Source organism: Mauremys reevesii, linkage group 1, assembly GCF_016161935.1.
Source record: "Mauremys reevesii isolate NIE-2019 linkage group 1, ASM1616193v1, whole genome shotgun sequence".
NCBI classification, from domain to species: domain Eukaryota; kingdom Metazoa; phylum Chordata; order Testudines; family Geoemydidae; genus Mauremys; species Mauremys reevesii.
This window is the reverse complement of record NC_052623.1, coordinates 361,501,501-361,525,673: the sequence shown is the minus strand read 5'-3', so window position 1 is coordinate 361,525,673 and position 24,173 is coordinate 361,501,501. Positions and strand designations below refer to the sequence as shown.

Here is a 24,173-nt window from a genome sequence, read left to right as displayed (position 1 = left end):
CCAGAATGATATTCACTTCTTTTGCAACAGTGCTGACCTGTTGACTCATATTTAGCTTATGATCTACTATGACCCCCAGAACCTCTTCCACAGTACTCCTTCCTAGGCAGTCATTTCCCATTTTGAATGTGTGCAACTTATTGCTCCTTCCTTAGTGGAGTACTTTCCATTTGTCTTTATTGAATTTCATCTTGTTTACTTTAAACCATTTCTCCAGTTTGTCCAGATCATTTTGAATTTTAATCCTGTCCTCCAAAGCACTTACAACCCCTCTCAGCTTGGTATCATCCACAAACTTTATAAGTGTACTCTCTATGCCATTATCTAAATGAATGAAGATATTGAACAGACCCGGACCCAGAGCTGATCCCTGCGGAACCCCACTCATTATACCCTTTCAACATGACTGTGAACCACTGATAACTACTCTCTGGGAGTGGTTTTCCAACCAGTTATGCACCCACCTTATAGCAGATTTCCCTAGTTTGTTTGAGAAGGTCATGCAAGATAGTATTAAAAGCTTTACTAAAGTCAAGATATACCACATCTACCGCTTCCCTCATCCACAAGCCTTGTTACCCTGTGAAAGAAAGCTATCAGGTTGGTTTGACACGATTTGTTCTTTACAAATACATGCTGACTGTTACATATCACCTTATTATCTTCTAGGTGTTTGCAAATTGATTGCTTAATTGTGTGCTCCGTAATCTTTCAAGGTACAGAAGTTAAGATGATTGGTCTGTAATTCCCCGGGTTGTCCTTATTTCCCTTTTTATAGATTGGCACTGTATTTGCCCTTTTCCAGTCTTCTGGAATCTTTCCTGTCTTCCATGTCTTTTCAAAGATAATCGCTAATGGCTCAGATATCTCCTCAGTCATCTCTTTGAGTATTCTAGGATGCATTTAATCAGGCCCTGGTGATTTGAAGACATCTACCTTGTCTATGTAATTTTTAACTTGTTCTTTCCCTATTTTAGTCTCTGATCCTACCTCATTTTCACTGGCATTCACTTTGTTAGACATCCAATCATCACCAACCTTCTTGGTGAAAACTAAAACCAAGAAGTCATTAAGCACCTCTGCCATTTCCACATCGTCTTCTGTTATTGTTTTTCCCCCCTCATTGAGTAACGGTCTGATCCTGTCCTTGGTCTTCCTCTTGCTTCTAATATATTTGTTAAATGTTTTCTTGTTACCCTTTTCTGTCCAGCTAGCTTGATCTCATTTTGTGCCTTAGCCTTTCTAATTTGGCCCTACATACTTGTGTGTGTTTGTATTCATCCTTTGTAATTTGACCTAGTTTCCACTTTTTGTAAGTATCTTTTTTGATGTTTAGATAATTGAAGATAATGGAAAATGGCTCTGCAATCACATCCGCCAACTCCTTTAGCATCCTTGGATGCAGTGCATCCGGCCCCATGGATTTGTGCTAGTCCCGAACCACTTCTTTCTCCACAGAGGACTGGTCACCTTCTCCCCATACTGTGCTGCCCAGTGCAGCAGTCTGGGAGCTGACCTTGTTTGTGAAGACAGAGGCAAAAAAAATCATTGAGTACATTAGCTTTTTCCACATCCTCTGTCACTAGGTTGCCTCCCTCATTCAGTAAGGGGCCCACCCTTTCCTTGACTTTCTTCTTGTTGCTAACATACCTGAAGAAACCCTTCTTGTTACTCTTAATATCTCTTGCTAGCTGCAACTCCAAGTGTGATTTGGCCTTCCTGATTTCACTCCTGCATGCCTGAGCAATATTTTTGTACTCCTCCCTGCTCATTTGTCCAATCTTCCACTTCTTGTAAGCTTCTTTTTTGCATTTAAAATCAGCAAGGATTTCACTGTTAAGCCAAGCTGGTCACCTGCCATATTTACCAATTCTTATTTACTACACATCGGGATGGTTTTTTCCTGCAACCTCAATAAGGATTCTTTAAAATACAGCCAGCTCTCCTGAACTCCTTTCCCCCTCATGTTCTTTTCCCAGGGGATCCTGCCCATCAGTTCCCTGAGGGAGTCAAAGTCTGCTTTTCTGAAGTCTAGGGTCCGTATTCTGCTGCTCTCCTTTCTTCCTTGTGTCAGGATCCTGAACTCAACCATCTCATGGTCACTGCCTCCCAGGTTCCCATCCACTTTTGCTTCCCCTACTAACTCTTCTGTTTGTGAGCAGCAGGTCAAGAAGAACTCTGCCCCTAGTTGGTTCCTCCAGCACTTGGACCAGGAAATTGTCCCCTACACTTTCCAAAAAACTTCCTGGATTGTCTGTGCACCGCTGTATTGCTCTCCCAGCAAATATCAGGGTGATTAAAGTCTCCCATGAGAACCAGGACCTGCGATCTAGTAACTTCTGCTCATTGCCAGAAGAAAGCGTCATCCACCTCATTCCCCTGGTCTGGTGGTCTATAGCAGACTCCCACCACGACATCACCCTTGTTGCTCACACTTCTGAACTTAATCCAGAGACTCTCAGGCCCGGGAAATTCTGTCTCTGCCAGTACCAGGGGCACCGCCATGGTTGTCTCCCTGGTCCAGAGGCAAGCCACCGCTTGGATCTCCACAGTCGCCACCTGATCAGTACCATTCGCAGTTGAGGGAATGTTCCCAACGTCTTTCACCTCTCAGTGACCGCCCCATGCGCAGTCCGCACTGGTCCCCGTCAACCCCCACCAGGTTGTCTGGCTGGGTTCCGACTGACAGGGGTTCCAGGCACCGCTCTGCGTCGAGGGACCGGATCCTGTCGAGACCGAGACAGAAGGAACTGGAGGTCCTCATCTCTGAGAGGCTACCGTAGCCTGTTGCAATACAGGCGTCGACGCAGTTCCCATTCTTCATCTCATTCCAGGACCTCGCCATGGCACTGCTCCCGCAGTCCCAGGCATCGATTGCCAGCACCTTGCTGTAGCGGATTTGCCCGCCTGAGCCAATCGCAGAGCAGCTGCTACCAGCAGTACTGCTCTTCCACGTTGGGATCATGGTCTCGTGGTCAGCACCGTTCCCGATGCCACCGCTCCTCCCGATCCAGGGACAGCGACAGGTCATACGCCAGCCTGGCCTTCCTTCGTAGTCATCGGTCAATGGGACAGGCTAGTCAGGCTGAACAGCCAGCTCCGCCGGTGCCACTGCAGGTGCGGTGGCACTGGGCTGGCACTGTGGTACCTACGGCCCCCGGCGCAGCACCGGTGGGGGCTCGCTCAGTGGCTGGAGCCTTGGAAAGACCGTTGGCCTCCCTTTCCCAGCTTCCCGTCTTTGGTTCTGCACTTGGAGGACGACCAAGTGGTGGGACCTCCAGTACGGGTGGGTACACAGAGCACCGCACACACCTCCTCCTCCTCGATAAGGCAATTACAGCACCTCCTCCCTCTGTTCCGCAGGAGGACTCTAAAGCTCACCAGGAATTATTGGAAAGGGTGGCATCAAGCCTCCTCCTTCAGGCCAAGGAGGTGGAGGAAGCCTCAGATTCCCTCTTCAATGTCCTATCGGCCTTGGCACCGGGCAGGGTGGCCCTCCCCACTCCACAAAGGGGTGGCAAAAATTTCAAACACCTTGTGGCAAACCCTGGCTTCCTTGCCCCCCATCTCTAAGAGGGCAGAATGTATTTTGTGCCCACCAAGGGGCATTAATACCTGTACACCCACCCTACTCCCAACTCCCTGGTGGTCGAGTCGGTCAGCCACAGGGAGAGGCAGGGCCAACCAGCCCCTACTCCGAAAAATAAAGACTCAAGGAGGCTGGACTTATGTGGGGGAGAGGTTTATTAGTCCTCAAGTTTCCTGTTAAGGGTGGTGAACCATCAGGCTCTCCTGGGTCGGTATGAGTTCAGTTTGTGGGGCTCTCTACCCAAATTCGAGGACTCCCTCCCGGAGTGTGACAAGGAGTTCAAAGCGCTGGTGGAGGAGGGTACAGTGGCTGCCAGGGCAACCCTGCAGGCAGCATCAGATGCTGTGGATACAGCTGCAAGGTCTGTGGCCTCCGCGGTGTCCATGAGGGAGGACGTCGTGGCTCCTGCTGTCTGGGCTGTCCAGTGAGGTGCAGAACTCCTTGCAAGACCTTCCATTCGATGGCAAGGCCCTATTTGCGGAACAGACGGACATGAAATTGCACGGCCTGAAAGATTCCCGCACAACACTCTATGTTCCGGCTCCAGCCAGGACCAAGTTTAGGCCTTAGCAGGCTCCCACCCAGGCCAGCCACTCTAAATATAAGCCCCCTTATAAAAAGTCTCAGGACTATAAAAAGCACCTGCAGAGGCAGTCCCTGTCTGCCCCCCAGCCTGGGCCTTCCAGTGGCAAGCAGGCAGGAAAATGTTAGTTTTGACGGGACGCCCGGGGGCGACTTCTCAGTTCATACCAGGGATCCACCCGCAATAAAGCTTCCCTTCTCCAACGGGTTGTGTGCTTTTCTCCTGGAGTGGTCACGGCTGACCTCGGACTGTTGGGTCTTCAGTACCGTCTCCCGGGGCTATACCCTCCAGTTTACCTCTACCCTGCCCATACCCTCTGTCCCAGTCCATCCTGGGGGACCCCATTCATGAGGCCCTGCTCGAGCAGGAGGTGGGGCGGCTCCTTGGCCTAGGAGTGGTGGAAGTGGTGCCAGCGGAGTTCAGACGCAAGGGGTACTACTACTCCTTTTTCCTTATCCTGAAGACCAAAGCGGGGCTCAGGCCCATCCTGGACCTGCGAGGCCTGAACCAGCACATGGTAAAGCTCAAGTTTCACATGGTCTCTCTGGCCTCCATCATCCCCTCCCTGGATCCTGGGGACAGGTACGCCGCCCTCGATCTGCAGGACGCATACTTCCCCATTCATATATTCAAGGGGCACAGACGTTTCCTCCATTTCACAGTTGGACAGGAGCACTACCAATTTACGTTCTTCCTGTTTGGCCTGTCCACTGCTCCCAGGGTATTCACAAAGTGCATGTCTGTGGTGGTGGCCTACCTCAGATGTCGCGGGGTCCAGATCTTCCCCTGTCTGGACAACTGGCTGGTCAAGGGCAGCTCCTGGTCACAGGTGCAGGATCACATTGCACTCCTTCTGTCCACATGCGCCACCCTGGGCCTGTTGGTAAACGACACCAAGTCCACATTACTTCCAGTGGAACGCATAGAGTTTATCGGGGCAGGCCTGAATGTGACATCGGCCAGGGGCTCCCTCCCACCGGACAGGTTCGAGACCCTAAGAGGGCTCATCGACACAGTCACAAGGTTCCCTGTGACCACAGCCAGAGTATGCCTCCAGCTCCTGGGTCACGTGTTGGCATGCACATATGTGGTTCGCCAGGCTGAGGATGAGGCCCCTCCAGCTCTGGTTGGCCTCGGTGCTCTCCCAGTCCAGAGACAGGATGGACGGACAAGGTCTTCACTGTGCCCAAACCGGTGATCGCCCCCATCGGTGGAGCTGGTGTCTGACATAGTCGGCTGGGGAGCCCATGTGGGGAATGTTCAGATCCAAGGTCTGTGGTCCACACCGGACCGTGCCTTTCATAGAAACATCAAGGCAGTCAGGGCAGTCCGTCTGGCATGCATAGCCTTCCGGTTGCACCTGGAGGGCAGAGTGGTCAGGGTTCTCACAGACAACATGGCTTCGATGTTTTACATCAACCGGCAAGGCGGGACCTGCTCCTCTGCCAGGAAGCCCTCAGGCTGTGGACTTCAGCATAGCCTACGATATCTGCCTGGAGGGCCACCAATTACCGGGCGCCCGGAATTCCTGGGCGGATTGCCTGAGCCAAGACTTCTCTCAGCACGAGTGGTCACTACACCCAGAGGTGGTGCACAGGATTTTCCAAACATGGGGCACTCCCCAGGTGGACCTGTTCGTGACATGGCAGAACCGCCGGTGTCCCCGCTTCTGCTCCAGGGGGTTGGGCATGGGCACCATCTCCAATGCCTTCCTCTTATCCTGGTCGGGCTGGCTTCTCTATGCCCTCCCCCCGATACCTCTGATCTCCAAGACCTTGCCGAAGAAATAAATGAACAGGGCCTGGGTCCTCCTGGTCATCCCGGCGTGGCCCAGGCAACATTCGTACGGTGCTGTCATGAGCCTGGCAGTTGCCCCGCAGTGGCCGCCCCACCCGGACATGCCCTCAGGACCAGGGCTGCCTCCTCCACCCCAACCTAGTGGCACTCCGCCTCACAGTGTGGCTGCTCAGTGGTTACGCTGGGAGGAAAGGACATGCTCGGAAGGGGTTCAGCGCGTCCTCCTGGAAAGCAGACGGCCCTCCATGAATCGGACCTACCTGGCAAAGTGGTCTCAGTTTTCACAGTGGGTGGCTGATCGGGGAGTGTTGCCCATGGCTGCCCCAATTCAGCTAATTTTGGACTACCTCTTTCACCTTAGAGCCCAGGGCCTAGCGCCCTCATTTGTCAAGGTGCACTTGGTGGCCATATCGGCCTTCCACCTGCCGGTGTAGGGACACATGGTCTTCTCCCATGCCATGAATGGCCGATTCTTTAAGGAATTGGATCGTCTCTTCCTGTACATTAGGCCCCCAGTCCTGCAGTGGGACCTGAACTTAGTGCTTGCCCAGCTGACAGGTCTTCTGTTTGAACCACTAGCTACTTGCTCCTGGTCGTACCTCTTGTGGAAGGTGGTGGCGATCACGTCAGCCAGATGAGTCTCGGAGCTCAGGGCCCTGACCTCCGAGCCCCCTTACACAGTGTTCCATAAGGATAAGGTTCAGGTCCAACCATATCCTTCATTCCTCCCCAAGGTGGTCGCCACCTACCACATGGGTCAGGATATCTTCCTGCCAGTGCTCTGGCCCAAACCCCATGTCCAGTGAGGAGCGCCACCTCCACATGCTGGATGTGAGACAGGCTCTGGCCTTTTACCTGGAGCGGACTAAGGCATTCAGGAAATCCTCGCAGCTGTTCATTGCCTTGGCCGAATGCATGAGAGGTCTGCCTATCTCCACTCAGCGGCTCTCCAACTGGATCACCTCTTGTATTCGTAACTGTTACGACCTAGTGGGAGTCCACCCGCTGCCGATTGTGAGGGCACACTCGTCTAGGGCGCAAGCCTCTTCGGCTGCCTTTCTAGCCCATGTTCCCATTCAGGACATTTGTTGGGCTGCCGCCTGGTCTTCAGTTCACATGTTCACCTCGCATTATGCGATCATCTCCCAAACCAGCAAGGACGCTGGGTTCAGCAGGGCTGTACGCCGTACCGAGAGTCTGTGAACTCCTACCCACCTCCAATAGATACAGCTTGGAATCACCTATTGTGGAATGCACATGAGCAATCACTCGAAGAAGAAAAGCCAACCTTGTGTTCTTTGAGATGTGTTGCTCATGTACAGTCCACATCCCGCCCTCTTTCCCTTCTGTCAGAGTTGTATGGCAAGAAGGAACTGAGGAGGGGGGAGCGCACAGCACCCCTTATACCGTGACATAGAGGCGCCACTCCAGGAGTCACTAGGGGTGCTCCCCTACGGGTACTGCTAGGGGGAAAACTTCCGGCACCGGTGCATGTGGCGAGCATGCGCACCTATTGTGGAATGGACATGAGCAACACATCTCGAAGAACACCAGCTACGGAAGAGGTAACTGTCTTTTTTTTTTCACCCAGTTCCTCCCTATTTGTCAAAATCAAATCTAGAACAACCTCTTCCCTAGTAGCTTTCTCCACCTTCTGAAATTAAAAAAATTGTCTCCAGTATATTCCAAGAACTTGTTGGATAATCTGTGCCCTGCGGTGTTATTTTCCCAACAGATGTCTGAGTAGTTAAAGTCCCCCATCACCACCAAGTCCGGTGCTTTGGATCATTTTGTTAGTTGCTTAAAAAAAGCCTCATCCACCTCTTCTTCCTGGTTAGCTGGCCTGTAGTAGACCCCCTACCATGGCATCACCCTTGTTTTTTACCCCTTTTATCCTTACCCAGAGACTTTCAACAAGTCTGTCTCCTATTTCCATCTCACCCTCAGTCCAAGTGTACACACTTTTAATATATAAGGCAACAACTCCTCCATTTTTTCCCTGCCTGTCCTTCCTGAGCAAGCTGTACCCTTCTACACCAATATTCCAGTCATGCATATTATCCCACCAAGTCTCTATGATGCCAACTATGTCATAGTTGTGTTTATTTACTACTAATAATACAGTGATAATACAATAATGAAATAATAACTGGCGTTTCGAATTCTTCCTGCTTATTCCCCATACTTCTCACATTAGTATACAGACACCTAAGATACTGATTTGATTTCCCCCACCCCGAGTTTTGTCTTCTCTCCTTTATCCCTGCTATAGCAGCCCAGGCTCCCCCCAAATTCCAACCTTTCTCCCAGGTCTCCATGTTTTTTACTTACCTGTGGGCTTTGGTCACCTACTCCCTTCAAACTTAGTTTAAAGCCCTCTGTCACGGAGTCCCCGGGCAATGCTCTGGAACTGCTCCCCACAAAGCCAGTCAGGACTTTGGGGAGCCTCCTCTGTCTTGGAGCAGACTCTCTTCAGGACAAGAAGCTCACATGGCTTCACCTTCCTGGGTCTGACCTTGGAGCATTCAGCATATGGCCCTCTGTGCGCTTCGCACAGCGAGTTCGCCCAGGCAGGGTCCTGGAGAAGCCACAGGGTCCTGCACCCCCACTTGGCAGTCAGACGTGACTCTTAGCCAGTCAGTAAAACAGAGGTTTATTAGATGACAGGAACACAATCTAAAACAGCTTGTAGGTACAGAGAATGGGATCCCTCAGCTGGGTCCATTCTGGGGCCCAGCAAGCCAGACAACCCCGTTTGCCCTCACTTCCCATCCCCAGCCAGCTTCAAACTGGAACCCCCTCCAGCCCCCCCTTTCTGTCCTTTGTCTCTTTCCCAGGCCAGGAGGTCACCTGATCTCTTTATTTACCTTTAGCTATCCCTTTGCAAGGGCCCTAGCCATTTGTTGCTAGGAGACAGATTGTCAGCCATTTATGCCACTGGAGACTTAAGAAATGCATAGGGGAAACTGAGGCACCCACACAGTATTCAGAGGAAACATTAAGAACAGTCCCACTTCGTTACACCCTCCTCACTAGGTTAGCCAGTCTGTGTCCAAATATGCTCTTCCCCTTTCTCGATAGTGTTAGAGGAGAGCAGGCTTACCCAGAGGCAAATTGCATAGACGGGCTTCTTTATTGCGGTGCTTGTTCCTCTCAACCCAATTGTCGAGTAAGCACTGAATTAGTTACTAACTTAGATAAAAAGAATGTGCTGTATGTAAATACCTGCATTTACTACAACACCCCCAAAACCCTTATTGAGTAATATGAACGCCCATACAATTTAATATCAATAGCTATATACTGAATGTAATTCTCCCCACCTTGATTGCTGTTTACAACATTAGCATATCCTACAGATACATATTTTTGCAATAATTGCAGCCACGAATTCCCTTGATCAGCAGTTCACAGGGAAGGGAGGAAGGGGCCATGACCCCGAGCTCGTTTATGTGGCTGGGAAAGGAAGGGATAGGGAGATCTCACTGCTTTATATGAAGAGTAGTCTTTAGATCCTCACATTCCTTATGCAGCTGCAATGCTTATCAGTCCTTAACAAGGAGAAGGGAAGGGAGAGGGATAGCACTTTATCAAGTGAAGAGACAGTGCCTGCCTCTGCCTTCCTCCCTAATACCATGCTAGCGGTTACCTGGGTCTTTACTTAACCCTTACATATCCCAACAGATAGGTGGATCCCATCTCTGCATAAGCAGTCCTTCTTCCTGGAACAGCATCCCATGGTCAATGAAGCCGAAGCCCTCCTGGCGACACCATCCTCGCAACCAGGCATTCACCTCCAGGATGCATCTGTCTCTGCCTAGGTGCTTACCCTTGATTGGAAGGATTGAAGAGAACACTATCTATCTGTGCTCCCAACTCTTTCACCCTTATTCCCAGAGCCTCATAGTCACGTCTGATCTGCTGAGGGGGTCATACCTTGCAGTATCATTAATGCCTGCATGGATGAGTAGCATGAGGTAGTAGTCACAGGACTGGATGATCCTCGACAGTCTCTCCTTAACATCTCAGATATGAGCCCCTGGCAAGCAGTGTACCTCCCACTCAGAAGAGAGTCACCAACCACCACTATCCTACATTACTTCCTGGGAGTGGTGGCTGCAATTCTCCACGCCTTGGGGATACATAGCTTCTCCTTCTCCACCTTTGGGACTGATTCCTAATAGTTCGTTGCTAGGTCAGCACATCGGTTTTCCATCACCATGGTGGGTGGGTTGAGATTAGCGGTGGAGCTCTACCTGCTGCCAGAAGTAACCACCAATGTCCTTCCTGTGACAGAGCCATATCCTTCTCCAGTGTTGTGACAGCAGTCCTCTGTAGCTGGATAGCTTCCTCAGCCTTGGATGGCTCCATATGAATCTCTCGAGGAATTCCTCGTGGGCATGGATGCGCCTCAGCCTAGTCACCTCCTCCTTTAGCTCTCCCACCTGGTTCCTGAGAGATTCCACCAGCAGGCACTTTTCACACTGGATGGTTTCCCCCCCCCCCCAGCCTGGCTTTCTGTGAGTGGGAAATGCAGGACACAGTCTCTGCAAATCCACACCAGGATCTGGGTAGAGGCAGCCTCCTACTTTGAGCAGGGTGTTGGACTAGATGACCTCCTGAGGTCTCTTCCAACTCTAATCTTCTACGAGTCTATGATCCGTGGTCAGGTTGTCTGTCTGGATACAGGCGCAGGTGGAGGAGACAGGAGCAGTGTTCACACTGGCAATGAGACCCTTCCTAACCATAGCGACTATATTATGTCAATATGTCGTGTTCAGCTGATTATCCACCACAAACTACAAATCTGTTTCAGAGTCACTGTTTCCCAGGGTAGAGTTCCCTGTAAATATGGCCGACATTCTTTGTTTGTAAGTGTATACATTTACATTTAGCTCTCTTAAAACACACATTTGCTTGGCACCCAGTTTACCAAACAATCCTGATCACTGTGAATCAGTGACCTGTCCTCTTCATTATTTACCACTTCCCCAATTTTTGTGTTATCTGCAAATTGTTCAGTGTTTATTTTGTTTTCTTCCGTGTCATTGCTAAAAATAGTATAGGACCAAGAGCCAATCCCTATAGCAGGCCTGCACAACTCGTAAAGCGGCGAGGGCCACATTCCTCCAAAGAAGACAGCTGAGGGCCGAAACCTCCCGGCCCCGCAGAAACACCCCGCCCCAGGGCCGCCCAGCCCTGCGGAAACAAACCCTCCTTCTTCTTCGAGTGATTGCTCCTATGCATTCCAGTTAGGTGTGCGCGCCGTGCGTGCACGGCTCTCTGGAACTTTTTTACCCTAGCAACTCCGGCGGGCCGGCTGGGCGCCCCCTGGAGTGGCGCCGCTATGGCGCTGAATATATACCCCAGCAGGCCCGTCCGCTCCTCAGTTCCTTCTTACCGCCCGTGACGGCCAGTTGGAACTGTGGAGTGCTCTCTGTCCTCCACAACCCTAGCTCTCGCTACTTGTTTTTGTATATAGTTCGTTTAGTGATTAGTTTACATAGTTCTGTTAGTTAGATAGTTAGTGTTTTAGATAAGGTTAAGGGGGGTTCCCCCCCTTGCCTCCCCCGGTGCGGGCTCATGCCCAAGGCACCGGGCTTTAAGCCCTGCGCATCGTGCCAGAGGCCTATGCCAGTCGGGGACCTGCACGACGCCTGCCTCCGTTGCCTGGGCGAAGGACACCGGACAGATAAGTGTTCTTTCTGTTCCGCCTTCAAGCCGCGAACTCGGAAGGAGCGGGACATTCGCTTAAAACAACTCCTAATGGAGGCGTCGCTCCAGCCCCCGGCACCGTCCGCGCCGGCACCGAGAGCTTCATCGGTGCAGAGCGCACCGGCGGCACCGAGCCGCTCTGGCACCGCGGCCCCACAGCCTCAGCCAGCGGCTCCGAAGACCCGGCACCGCTCGCTCTCGCCTTCAAAAAAACACAAGCTGGCGAAGGCACTTGCTAAGGCCCGCGCTGAGGACTCAGCGAAGACGATTGCGCCACCTGTGGCCCCCGCGGTGGCCGTGCACAAGACGTGCACCGGGCCATTGACTCTGGCGCCGCAAGGGCCGTCGAGTCCGGCGCCGCCACGCTCCCCGGTACCGACCGTGGTCGAACCCCGTCTGCCATCTACACCGGAGACATTCTCCTCGGCACGTGAGCTTATACAGCTCATAGAGGCACCGAGCCTCCGGCCCCCGGCACCGCCGGTGCGGGCTGCCATGTCGGCAGGAAAGCCGGCCAGGATGACCCGGCCGCCCTCTCTGGACAGACGGCACGGACGACGGTCCCGGTCACGTTCCCGGTCCCATCGCAGGTCCCCGTCCCGTCGGTTGCGATCTCGGCACCGCTCACCATCGCGGTACCGGTTGCCGTCTCGACGTCGGTCGCAGTCCCGGTACCGCTCATCATCGCGGTACCAGTCGCACTCCCGGCGTTGCACCAGGTCCAGATCGCCGTCGCGTCGGCACCGACGGAGGTCTCCGTCCCAGCACCGTTCCCGGCACCGCGACTCGCGCAGCCGCTCCCGGCACCGCAGATCCGGATCCAGGTCGAGCTCCCGGCACCGCGGCGGACATTGCTCTCGGTCGCCATCCCGGTACCGAGCAGACCGGCACCGATCCTCGCTACCGTCCGGGGACAGACTGCCTTATTCGACGGCGCACTCCGTCAGTGCCTTGGCACCTCCATGGCCATCCCGCCCCGCGTTGGTCGCTTCCGGGGCGGACGGCTACGGGCACCTGCCACCTACCCCGCAGGACCAACCTCGGGGGGCACAGCAGTGGGGCTTCTGGGTTCCCTGGGCCCAGTATGAGACTCAGGGGGTGCCATTCCCCCCGAGAGCCCCGGCCTCTGAGCACAGGGTACCAGAGGCGACCGTCAGCCGACCGGCCCCTTCGTCACCAGGCGCGCGTTCCATACCGCCTGAACCCCAGAGGCACACACAGCCCGACCCTCCCGACGAGCAGTCAGCAGATCCATCGGCGGAGGCTGTCGTCCAGGGCTTATCCTCCTCATCCTCACCTGATGAGGCGGTGGCCGGAGCGTCGGCCAAGGAGCCTCCGCTGATAGACTTGAAGGCGCACCAGGACCTGCTTCGCCGCCTGGCGACGGCTATGGCTCTCCCAGTGGCGGAGGTCCAGGAGGGCGAGGACCCCATAACGAATGTCGTTGGGACAGAGGCTCCAGTCCGCGTGGCATTACCATTCGTGCGGACGATTCAAAAGAATGCCACCACACTCTGGCAGACGCCTGCGTCCATCCCTCCTACGGCCCGTGGGGTTGAGCGCAAGTACTCTGTCCCTCCCACGGGCTACGAGTATCTATATACTCACCCGACCCCGGACTCGTTGGTCGTTCAGTCGGTCAACGACAGGGAGAGGCATGGTCAACCTGCCCCTGCGCCAAAGTCAAAGGACGCGCGACGTATGGACCTGTTAGGCCGTAAGGTCTATTCGGCTGGCGGTCTGCAAATGCGCATCGCCAACCAGATGGTCCTCCTTGCCAGGTACGTCTTCGACATCATGGCGTCCCTGGCGAAGTTTACAGAGCTCCTGCCAACAGCCTCCCGCCAGGAGTTCTCGGCGATGTTGGACGAGGGAAAGAAATCATCCAGGTCCTCCATCGCGGCCGCCCTCGATGCTGCGGACTCGGGAGCTCGGACCTTAACCTCCGGCGTGACGATGCAGCGCATCGCCTGGCTGCAGTCCTCCACCCTGCCGCCGGAGGTGCAATATACACTACAGGACCTGCCGTTTGACATGCAGGGTCTCTTCTCCGAGAAGACTGATTCCCGGATCCAGACCCTGAAAGATGGTCGCATTGCCATCCGCACCCTAGGGATGCACATGCCGGCAACACAGCGCAGGTCCTTCCGGCAGCAACCCACCCAGTCCTTCTACCAACAACGCTACCGCCCGTATAACAGCCGGTGACCGGCTCCAAATCGCCGTCGTCCTTCCGGCAATAGGCGTATCCAGGGCCAGGCCTCTTCCAAGGCCCCTCAGGGGTCCAAGCAGGCCTTTTGATGGGACGCACGAGGACGGCCCATCACTCTCCCTACCTGATCCTACCCCTTTATTTTACAACTGCCTTTCCCATTTCTTTTCGGCGTGGTCCCAATTAACAACGGACAACTGGGTGCTTCAAACAGTCCAGTCGGGATACCGCCTGCAATTTGTTTCGCCCCCGCCTTCCCACCCACCCTCCCTGTCCCTCTTCAGGGACCCCTCTCACGAGCAAGTCCTCTTACAAGAGGTCCAGACTCTGTTGAGCGTGGGTGCCATAGAAGCAGTGCCTCAAGACAGGCGGGGCAGGGGATTCTACTCCCGTTATTTTCTCATCCCCAAAGCGAAAGGGGGGCTACGTCCTATCCTGGACCTTCGCGAGCTGAACAAGTACCTGCTCAAGCCCAAGTTTCGCATGGTCACCTTGGGGACCATCATTCCCTCTCTGGATCCGGGAGACTGGTTTGCCGCCCTCGACATGAAGGACGCCTACTTCCATGTCGCGATCTATCCTCCCCATCGACGTTACCTCCGGTTTGTGGTCAACAACGCCCACTACTAGTTCGCCGTGTTGCCGTTCGGGTTTTCCACCGCACCGAGGGTATTTACCAAATGCATGGCGGTGGTTGCCGCAGCCCTCCGCCGTCGTCGGATACATGTCTACCCGTATCTCGACGACTGGCTGGTTCGCGGACAGTCTCGACAGCTGGTGATGGGCCAGTTGACAGACATACTGTCCCTCTTCTGACGACTCGGTCTTCTCATCAACACCGAGAAGTCCACCTTGATCCCGTCGCAGCGGGTGGAGTTCATTGGAGCGGTCCCTGTCCCTACCATCCTGGACTACCTCTGGTACCTTAAGGAGCAAGGTCTTGCGGTCTCCTCCTTGAGAGTTCACCTGGCAGCAGTGTCCGCCTTTCGTCCATCTGTGGAAGGTCGGTCCATCTTCTCCAACCAGATGGTTTCCCGCTTCCTTAAAGGCCTGGACCGCTTGTACCCGCCGGTGCGGCGTCCTGCCCCGACCTGGGATTTGAACCTCGTGCTGGCCAAGCTGATGGGTCCTCCTTTCGAGCCCTTGGCCACGTGCTCCCTGCTCTACCTCTCCTGGAAGACAGCTTTCCTCATTGCCATTACATCAGCGAGACGAGTCTCTGAGCTTCGCGCTCTAACGGTGGGTCCACCATACACCGTCTTCCACGGGGACAAGGTACAGCTTCGACCACATCCGGCCTTCCTCCCTAAGGTGGTGTCGGCCTTTCACCTCAACCAGGAGATCTTTCTCCCGGTCTTCTTCCTGAAGCCGCATGCCTCGCCTCGGGAGCAACAGCTGCACACCCTCGACGTCCGCAGGGCGCTCGCTTTCTACATCGAGCGGACTAAGCCCTTCCGGCGTTCGCCCCAGCTGTTCGTAGCGGTTGCTGACCGCATGAAAGGCGAGCTGATCTCCTCCCAACGGATTTCCTCCTGGGTCACTGCGTGTATCCGGACCTGCTACGAGCTTGCTCGCGTGCCACCATGCCGCCTCACCGCACACTCGACGAGGGCGCATGCCTCATCTGCTGCCTTCCTGGCCCACGTTCCCATCCAGGACATCTGTCGAGCGGCCACCTGGTCTTCGGTCCATACCTTCGCCTCCCACTACGTGTTGGTGCAACAGTCTCGAGACGACGCAGCCTTCGGCTCCGCGGTACTACACTCCGCCACGTCTCACTCCGACCCCACCGCCTAGGTAACGCTTGGGAATCACCTAACTGGAATGCATAGGAGCAATCACTCGAAGAAGAAAAGACGGTTACTCACCGTAGTAACTGTTGTTCTTCGAGATGTGTTGCTCCTATCCATTCCAGACCCGCCCTCCTTCCCCACTGTCGGAGTAGCCGGCAAGAAGGAACGGAGGAGCGGACGGGCCGGCTGGGGTATATATTCAGCGCCATAGCGGCGCCACTCCAGGGGGCGCCCAGCCGGCCCACCGGAGTTGCTAGGGTAAAAAAGTTCCGGAGAGCCATGCACGCGCGGCGCGCACACCTAACTGGAATGGATAGGAGCAACACATCTCGAAGAACAACAGTTACTACGGTGAGTAACCGTCTTTTCCCCAGCGCCACCCCACCAAAACAGCTGTGGGCCAAAAAGGAAGGTTGGGGGTGGGGAGGTGATGCTTTATTTTAAATCAACCAGGGGCCCCCAGCTGAAGAGGTGGCTGGGAGCCCTCAGGGGCAAATTAAAGGGCCCGGGGCTCCGGCGGCTGGGGGAACCTGGCAGGGCCGGCTCTAGGTTTTTTGCTGCCCCAAGCAAAAAAAAAAAATTTGGCTGCCCCCCGTCCCAGCCCTGGGCTCCCCCCTGCTTCCCCCTTTCCTCCCCACCAGTGCCCTCCCCCCACCCCACTGCTGCCCCAGCCCTGGGCTCCCCCCCACCAGTGCCCCCCACACACACCTCCTGCGGCCCCAGCCCTGGGTCACTGGTAACTCGCTCCCAGGGTGGGTCATTGAGCAGGAATTTTGGATGTGCACAAAACACAGACAGGATTGGTTCCCATATAGTTACAGAGCTGCAGTAAAGTGGAACAATTTTCAGCTTGTTTGATAGGAGAATATCTGGATGCATATTATAAGACTGTCCTCCATAAATGAGGAAAAGTTGAGGTGCTTTTATTATTCTTTTGTTCCACTCTTTCTTTCTATGGGGAATTTGCCAATGCAGTATCACTGTCTTCCTTTTAAACAAACAAAAAAAAAGGCAATGGCTGTTGAAAATAGCAATTTCAGTCTAATAAGCATTTCTTGCTCAATTTTATCCTACTTTTTCTACAGCAAATTACAGTGGATTTGGGATATTTGATTTGGGAGAAATGAAGTAACAGCTTCCCAAACTGAGCTTGAGCACTCCTGAATTTTGAGGTGTTCAAATCTGGAAGGCAGGTGCTGAGGGTGGGGCGCGGGGGGGGGCTGTGGGCTCTGCGGGGGAGCATGGCAGCAACATGTCTGGAGCTGCTGGAGCCAGACACACTGGTCTGAGTGGCACGGTAAGGGGGCTAGGGGTTGGAGAAGGGGTCGGGAGTTCCGGGGGGCAGTCAAGGGACAGAGAGCAGGGGGGTTGGATGGGGCGGAGGTTTGGGGGGAGCAGTCAGGGGATAGGTAGCAGTTGGATAGGCATGGGAGTCTCAGGGGTTCATCAGGGAACAGGTAGGGGGTGAGGTCCTGAGGGGAAGTCGGGGGGATCTCAGGAGGGGGCAGTTGGGGTCAAGGAAAAGGGAGGCTTAGATAGGGGTCCCAAGGGCCAGTTAGGAGCAGGGGCGGCTCCAGGCCCCAGCATGCCAAGCTCGTGCTTGGGGCGGCATGCCGCGGGGGGCGCTCTGCCGGTCGCTGGGAGGGCGGCAGGCGGCTCCGGTGGACCTCCCGCAGGCGTGCCTGCGGAGGGTCCGCTGGTCCACCGAACCCTCCGCAGGCACGTCTGCAGGAGGTCCACCGGAGCCACGGGACCAGCGACCAGCAGAGTGCCCCTCGCGGCATGCCGCCGTGCTTGGGGTGGCAACATTGCTAGAGCTGCCCCTGGTTAAGAGCAGGGGTCTCGGGAGGGGGCAATCGAGGGACAAGGAGCAGCGGCATTTAGATAGGGGGTGGGGTCCTGGGAGAGGGGTATCAGGGGACAAGGACCAGCGGTGTTAGATGGGGGTGGGAGTCCTGGGGGGCAGTTAGGGCAGGGGTCCGTGGAGGGGGCAATCAGCGGCCGCGGCCAGGGATTCAAAGGGCTCTGGGTTGTCCGCAGCCGCGGGGAGCCCAGAGCCCTTTAAATCCCAGCCACGGCGGGGAATCAAAGGGCTCTGGGTTGCCCGCAGCCGCGAGGAGCCCAGAGCCCTTTAAATCTCAGCTGCAGCCAGGAGTCAGAGGGCTCTGGGCTGCCCGCAGCCGCGGGGAGCGCAAAACCCTATGATTCCCTGCTGCGGCTGGGATTGACAGGGCTCTGCGCTCCCCGCGGCTGCGGGCAGCCCAGAGCCCTATGATTCCCTGCCACGGCTGGGATTCAAAGGGCTCTGGGTTGCCCGCAGAGCGCCGTGTGCGGGGGGATTCAGAATCCCCCCGCGGGCCGCACAGTGAGGCTCCGCGGGCCGCATGTTGTGCAGGCCTGCCCTATAGGAATCCACTAGAAAAGCACCCCTCAGTGATTTACAATTACATTTCAAGACCTGTCATTTAGGTAGTGTTTAATCTGTTTTGTGTGTGCCATGTCAATTTTATATCATTCTAATTTTTTAATCAAAATGTTGTGAAGTACTAAATCAAACATCTCACAAAAGTCTAAGTATATTATGTGAACACTATTACCTTTATCAACCAAACTTGTAATTGTTTAAAAAATAAAAATTCAATTAGTTTGACAGGATTTGTTTTCCATAAACCCATGTAGATTTGCATTAATTATATTAGCTGCCTTTGGTTCTTTATTAATTGAGTCCCATATAAGCTGCTCCATTATCTTGCCTGGGATTGATGTCAGGCTGACAGTCCTATTATTATCTAGGTCATCCTATTTTACCCTTTTTAAAAATTGGCATAACATTAGCTTTCTTCCTGTCTTCTGGAACTTCCCCAATGCTCCAAGACTTGGTGCAAATCAACATTAACATTAGAGCAAGCTTTTCAGATAGCTCTTTTACAATATTGGATGCACGTTATTTGGACCTGCTGATTTAAGTGTCTAGCTTTAGCAGCTTTTGTTTAACATCCTCCAGGTATAACTTAGATAATATTTTTACTTCAAGGTCCCAGAGACACAGACAAGGTTTTCGTCTCGAGGCCAAAAGACCAAAAACATCAAGACACTTGATCACGGCCTTGGATAGGCCAAGAGACTACTTACACTTGATCTTGAGTATTATCACCATATGATAAGACTATATCCTCTCTCTTTTTTCCCCAAATACCGAACAGAAATATTTGTTGAACACTTCTTCCTTTTTTGCATTATTATTGATTATTCTGCAATTTCCATCTAGTAATGGACCAATAGCATTGTCAGGATTCTTTTTGGTCCTGATACATTTTTAAAACTCCTTCTTACTATCCTTAACTCAGCTGACCATAGAGTTCTCCTTGTATCCGTGGGCTTCCCTTTTCAGTTTTCTACAGTTCTTAATTTCTGCTGTATATTCATTAATATCAACTTCCCCATTCTTCCAGTTGTTATTGTTTGTTGTTTTGGTTTTTTTTACAGCTGCCATCACTTCCCTTTTAAACCAGGTGGGGATTTTTAACAGCACCGCCTCCTTCCTCAATCATGGGATTGTGGCTTTTTGGGTGTCTAGTAAGGTGTTCTTAAATTATTCCCAATTATTATTCACATTTTTTATGATTTCTTCCTCCCAGCTGATATGGCTCATAATTGTTTTCAGCTTTGTGAAACTGGCCCTTTTAAAGGGTGTGTGTGTGTGTGTGTGTGTAAAATTGGTCTGAATTTTATTCTGTTTGCACATTACAAATGTGATCGATCATGGTCACTTGTACCTGATATACCATCAACTTTTAGGTCTGTGATCAGTTCTTTATTTGTTAGGACATGGTCTAATATAGAATTCCCCCGTGTTGGATGCAACACTTCTTGAGTTAGGAAATTGTAATCTATAATTGTTAGAAATCCCAAGGATGTTTTAGTACTGGCATCATAAGACCTCCAGCATATGTCACTCAAATTGAAGTGCCCCATGATCACACAGCTTTTTTTCCTACATGTTATAGAAAGATGTGTAAAGAGGCGGTCATCCTTTTCCCTAGTGTGTTTTCTGATCTGTAGCAGACACCAACTAGTCCTCTATTCAGGATCATTTTTGCATGAGTTATCCAAGACCCAGAAACAGGTAATACCATTTTTGACAGAGTGCCACTCCCCACCCCTTTGCTCACTTGATCCTTCCTAAATAGGTTAGAAAAATTGATTTTAACATTCCAATCATGCAAACCATTCCACCAGGTTTCAGTAATACCAGCTAGATTGAATTTATGCTTATAAATGAGTAATTCCAGTTCCTCCTTTTTATTACCCAGGCTCCTAGCATTGGTGTATTGTCAATTCAGGAATTTCTTCTCTTCATATCCTTTGGTTCCTTGATTAATCTTGTTCTTAACATCTCATTTTCGTGCTGAGTGTTCGTACTGTCCGTGTTCTAACCCTCTCCGTTTGCTGTTAGTTCAACCCTCTCCTGACTATTCTATCCAGCCTGTTCCCAAGGAGATTGATCCCACTTCTGCTGATGTGGAGGCCATTCAAACTATACAGCATTCTTTCCCTCTAGGGAGCTGACCCCTGCCAACCACAGACAAGGCTTCCTCATGCTAAGGACAAGTGGTATTGAGGTGCCTCGTAGCCCTGGGAAACATCACAGCCCCACAAGTGGTTTCATGGTTCCCAAACCAAATATGGATTGTGAGACACATCCTGTGTGGCTCCAGCTTTTAGACAGGAATGTGTGCACCAGACCACAATGGCACACTTTCCCTTGCCGTCAAGGCCACAGGGAAAAAGCATAGGTCTGTTCCAGCACCAGAAATCTCTCCTTCTGTAATGCGGAGAGAATGCAGACATGAAGCTGTCAGAAAGATATTGCTGTGCTAACATCCCCAGAAACTGTGGTTCTGGTTCCCTCTTACAGGTTCTCAGAAACTTGACAGATCATCCCTTAGATCCCTGTTATGGGTTAGGCCCATCAGCATGTCAGTTCCTTACTTGAATCCAGCACTGGACTAATGATGGATGCTCTAGGTGTACCTCAGATAGATAAATTCTATGACTCTGACTGTAGAGAATTCTCTTCAGCACAAGCATGCTGATGTGTTAGAGGTTAGGGACCCTCAGTGTCTCAGCAGCAGCCATATAAAAGGTTCCAGATCCAGAGGCTCTGAGGGTTGTTTGTTACTTATATAATAATCTCTACCACTTACTTGTTGTTGCTGTTGTTCATGTGCAAAGTGCTGTACAATTGTCAATTCTCCCAATATCCCTGTGACATGGACTAGTGAGAATTATTTGCATTTAGCAGATGGAGACACTGGGGAAGAAGGTGTGGCTTGACTATAAAGCCACAGATGATGTCCATCCTACACTGGGATGAGAGCTCAGGAATTCCTGATTCATGGGTCCCTGTTCAGTTACACTGTAAATACTTAGCAATGCTGGTCTCAAGCAACCACTCAAGGTATCAACAACAAAAAATGGGAAGAGCTATGTTTGGGGATAGTGCTTTGAGAAGTTCTCTTAGGATAGCAAGCTGCCTAATAAGGATGTTCTCTGTTGCTGATTTCATACTTTAAGCTGAAGTAGAGTACTTAGTGTGGTAGACAAAGCCACTGTCTCAGAGACCTTACAATCTGTAGGCCCAAGTGGGAACAATACAGCTGGCTGGAGTGTACAGTTGTGGAGTTCTTGCATGGATCATGTGAAGGAAAGGGAGGCAGAGTGCCAGTTTTTGTCCTCTAAGCTGAAGAGCCATAGGGGCAAGGATGTCTTTGCTGATGCCCTTGCACATTCCTGTCCATGTACTGGTGCCTTTTGAGCCACTGCTGCTGTAGATCTCTAAGGAGGCTGTTGGGCAGACAGGGAAGGGCCAAAGTCCCGTGTGTGAGCCAACTGAACTTTCACTAATTGTTCTACTCTCCAGCTGCCCTGTATGCTGTGGCCATTTACTCTCACCCCTTTGGCATTGGCAAGCAAGGCTCTAGATATAGGCCCAATGGAGGGTTTTGTGACTTGTACACCAGACAGGTGCGCGGTTAAAAAGGGAACGGGATTCAACAAAGAGATCTCTGCAACAGGTACTTTCATCACTCTTTTCTTGGCAGACTTCTCCAGAGACCCACAGATCCAGTGAGACTTTGGGAGGGGACCCGTCCAGCCTAGAAGCCGAGGCAGATCACCTCCGGGTCCAACTGGGTGACAGCCTGAAAGAGCTGCACCAAAAGGAGCTGAGAATTCAGCAGTTAAACAGCAAGGTACAGCAAGTCGCCTCTGCCTGATTATGGAACTTGGGACTGAGGACAAGGAAGAGAACGGATATGCTATAGGACTTGGAGGAAGGGTGCAGTCCTCTGCCTGCTTAAGGGACTTGTGCTGGGAATGTAGACTCCTCGGAGGTCCCTAGGGCTTGTGGCGAACAAACGTCTGTCCCAGAGCCTACAGACCCCCACCCAGAGAAGTAATGAGACTCAGGGTGAATATCAGGAAAAGCTGTTGGGCTGCAGAACAACTTCCCTAGAAAAGAACTGGGGGCCCCATCACACCTTGACAGGGCCATGGGTCCAGCCAGAGAATCATCCCCAGGGGAAGAGCTGGGGGCCCTGTTGAGCCCTGGCACAGGGGTGGATCCCAGAGGAAGGGCCAGGAGCCCTGCCACTCCCCATTAGGGAGATGGATCCAGTTCATGAACTGTCTTCTGTGGCGGGGAATTCCAACACTGGGGACACTTTAAACTGGGGAAAATACTAATAAATATAGCTGCACTGGCTTCTGGGAGATTGAGTTGGCTCCATCCAGTCCATCTCTTACATCTATTACTTCTCCATTAGTCAGGGCTGTATGAAGGCATAAGCACTATGAGCCTGTGTCTAGGGCCCCCACTCCTGGAGTCATGTGATTACATCAGATTCTTCTTCTAGTGATTAGTCACGTCCATTACACATTAGGTGTGTGCGTACCACGTGCATGGACGTCGGAAACTTTTTCCCTTAGCGGCTCCCGTCAGGGCGGCAGGGGAGTCCCGCCAGAGTGGTGCCTCATGCTGGTGCATATATACCCCTGCCGACCCGACCCCCCTTCAGTTCCTTAGCTCTCTATCTCTTGCTTGCGAGTGTCCCTTAGCATAGTTTCATAGACTTAACGTCAGAAGGGACCATTATGGTCATCTAGTCTGAACTGAACTGATCAGCAGTTAACAGTTATCAGTAGTTAGTAGTTATCAGTAGTTGGCACTTCTTAATAACAGATAGTCAAGCTTTCTTTGTTTAGGTGTTGAAAGTTGTCTCCAGCACCAGCCCTGGGCTGCGGGGCGTGCCGCAGGCCCAAGGCTTTAAGGCTTGCACCATGTGCCACAAGCCTATGCCGATTAGTGACCCCCATGACTCGTGTCTTCGTTGCCTGGGGGAATTGCATCAGACAGAAAGCAGCAAGGTCTGTAAGGCTTTTAAGCCAAGGACTAAGAAAGAAAGACTTTCGCCTCAAGCAGCTACTCACGGAGGCCGTGCTGCAACCTTCGGCCTCGGGCCATCCGGCCTCGGCACCAGTGTCCTCAGTGTGGAGTGCACTGGCGTCAGTTTGCGATCCGGCACCTCTGGGGCACCGCAAGCATGCTGCACCGAGGCAACAAGAAAAACCTCGGCACCATTCGACCTCACCGGCACGGTCGAAGGGCCAGCCTACAAGCCGACGGCGCTCCCCACATAAGAAGCCAGCAGCGTGCAAGCAAACGAGCTCTCATAAGGGAAGTGCTGCCCCAAGACGTGCTCCGGCTCTGGTGGCTCTGGCGCTGAAGAGCCCGTTGAGCCCTGGGCTAAGCGCCTTGAGTGCGGAGGAAGTGCTGGAGGAGCTCCTCAAACAGCCCTCCACACCAGACATGTTTGAGGCGGCAAAGGACCTCATCTAGTTGTTGGTGGCAAGCCCCCTCCTTGCCAAAGAGAAGCCTCTGGCACCATCTCCTAGAGTGCTATCAAGAGGCAAGCCAGCAATGATGTGCTGATCGAGGTCACCACCCCGGCACCGCTCCCAGCATCGGGTCCCGGTCGAGCTCGGCTTCTGTGGATTCCCAGTTGCCCCTGACCCAGCAGGACTCAAAGGCACCAGATCCCAGCCAGCATACGGCACCAGTCCCGCCAGGGAACCACTCCCCGGCACTATCGCCAGGCTGGCTCCGAAGCGACAAAGGACTGAAGTCCCCGGGCCCAAGCAGAAGCCAACAATCCCAGTCCCGGGAGTATCAGTACCATTCTCTGTCCCAGTCGACAAGGAGCCGTTCTCCAGCCCCCCGGTGGCACCGTTCTACGGCATCGCCTTGGCCTTCCAGGTCGGTGTCCTCGGAATCTGAGGTGGACTCAGGCCGCTCCAGCTATGCCCACAGGGCACCCGGCGAGCAGGGAGCCCCCAACCATGGGCCTATCACCAACACCAGGGGCCCTCCTCCAGAGCCTTGAGATTTGGCTATTCAATGCATCGGTCCCGGTCTCCGCACAG

The 24,173-nt window shown here is 52.9% G+C and overlaps 1 protein-coding gene across 6 annotated transcripts in view; it reads left to right on the top strand.

Annotated features, from left to right (window-relative positions):
* The window catches only part of GOLGB1 (golgin B1), a 113,771-nt gene that overhangs the window by 72,770 nt on the left and 16,828 nt on the right, over positions 1-24,173 (top strand). For all 6 annotated transcript variants that reach the window (XM_039520397.1, XM_039520398.1, XM_039520399.1 and 3 more), the window contains one exon: positions 21,794-21,943. In XM_039520397.1, coding sequence (XP_039376331.1) covers positions 21,794-21,943 — 150 coding nt within the window. The remainder of the gene's footprint in view (positions 1-21,793; positions 21,944-24,173) is intronic.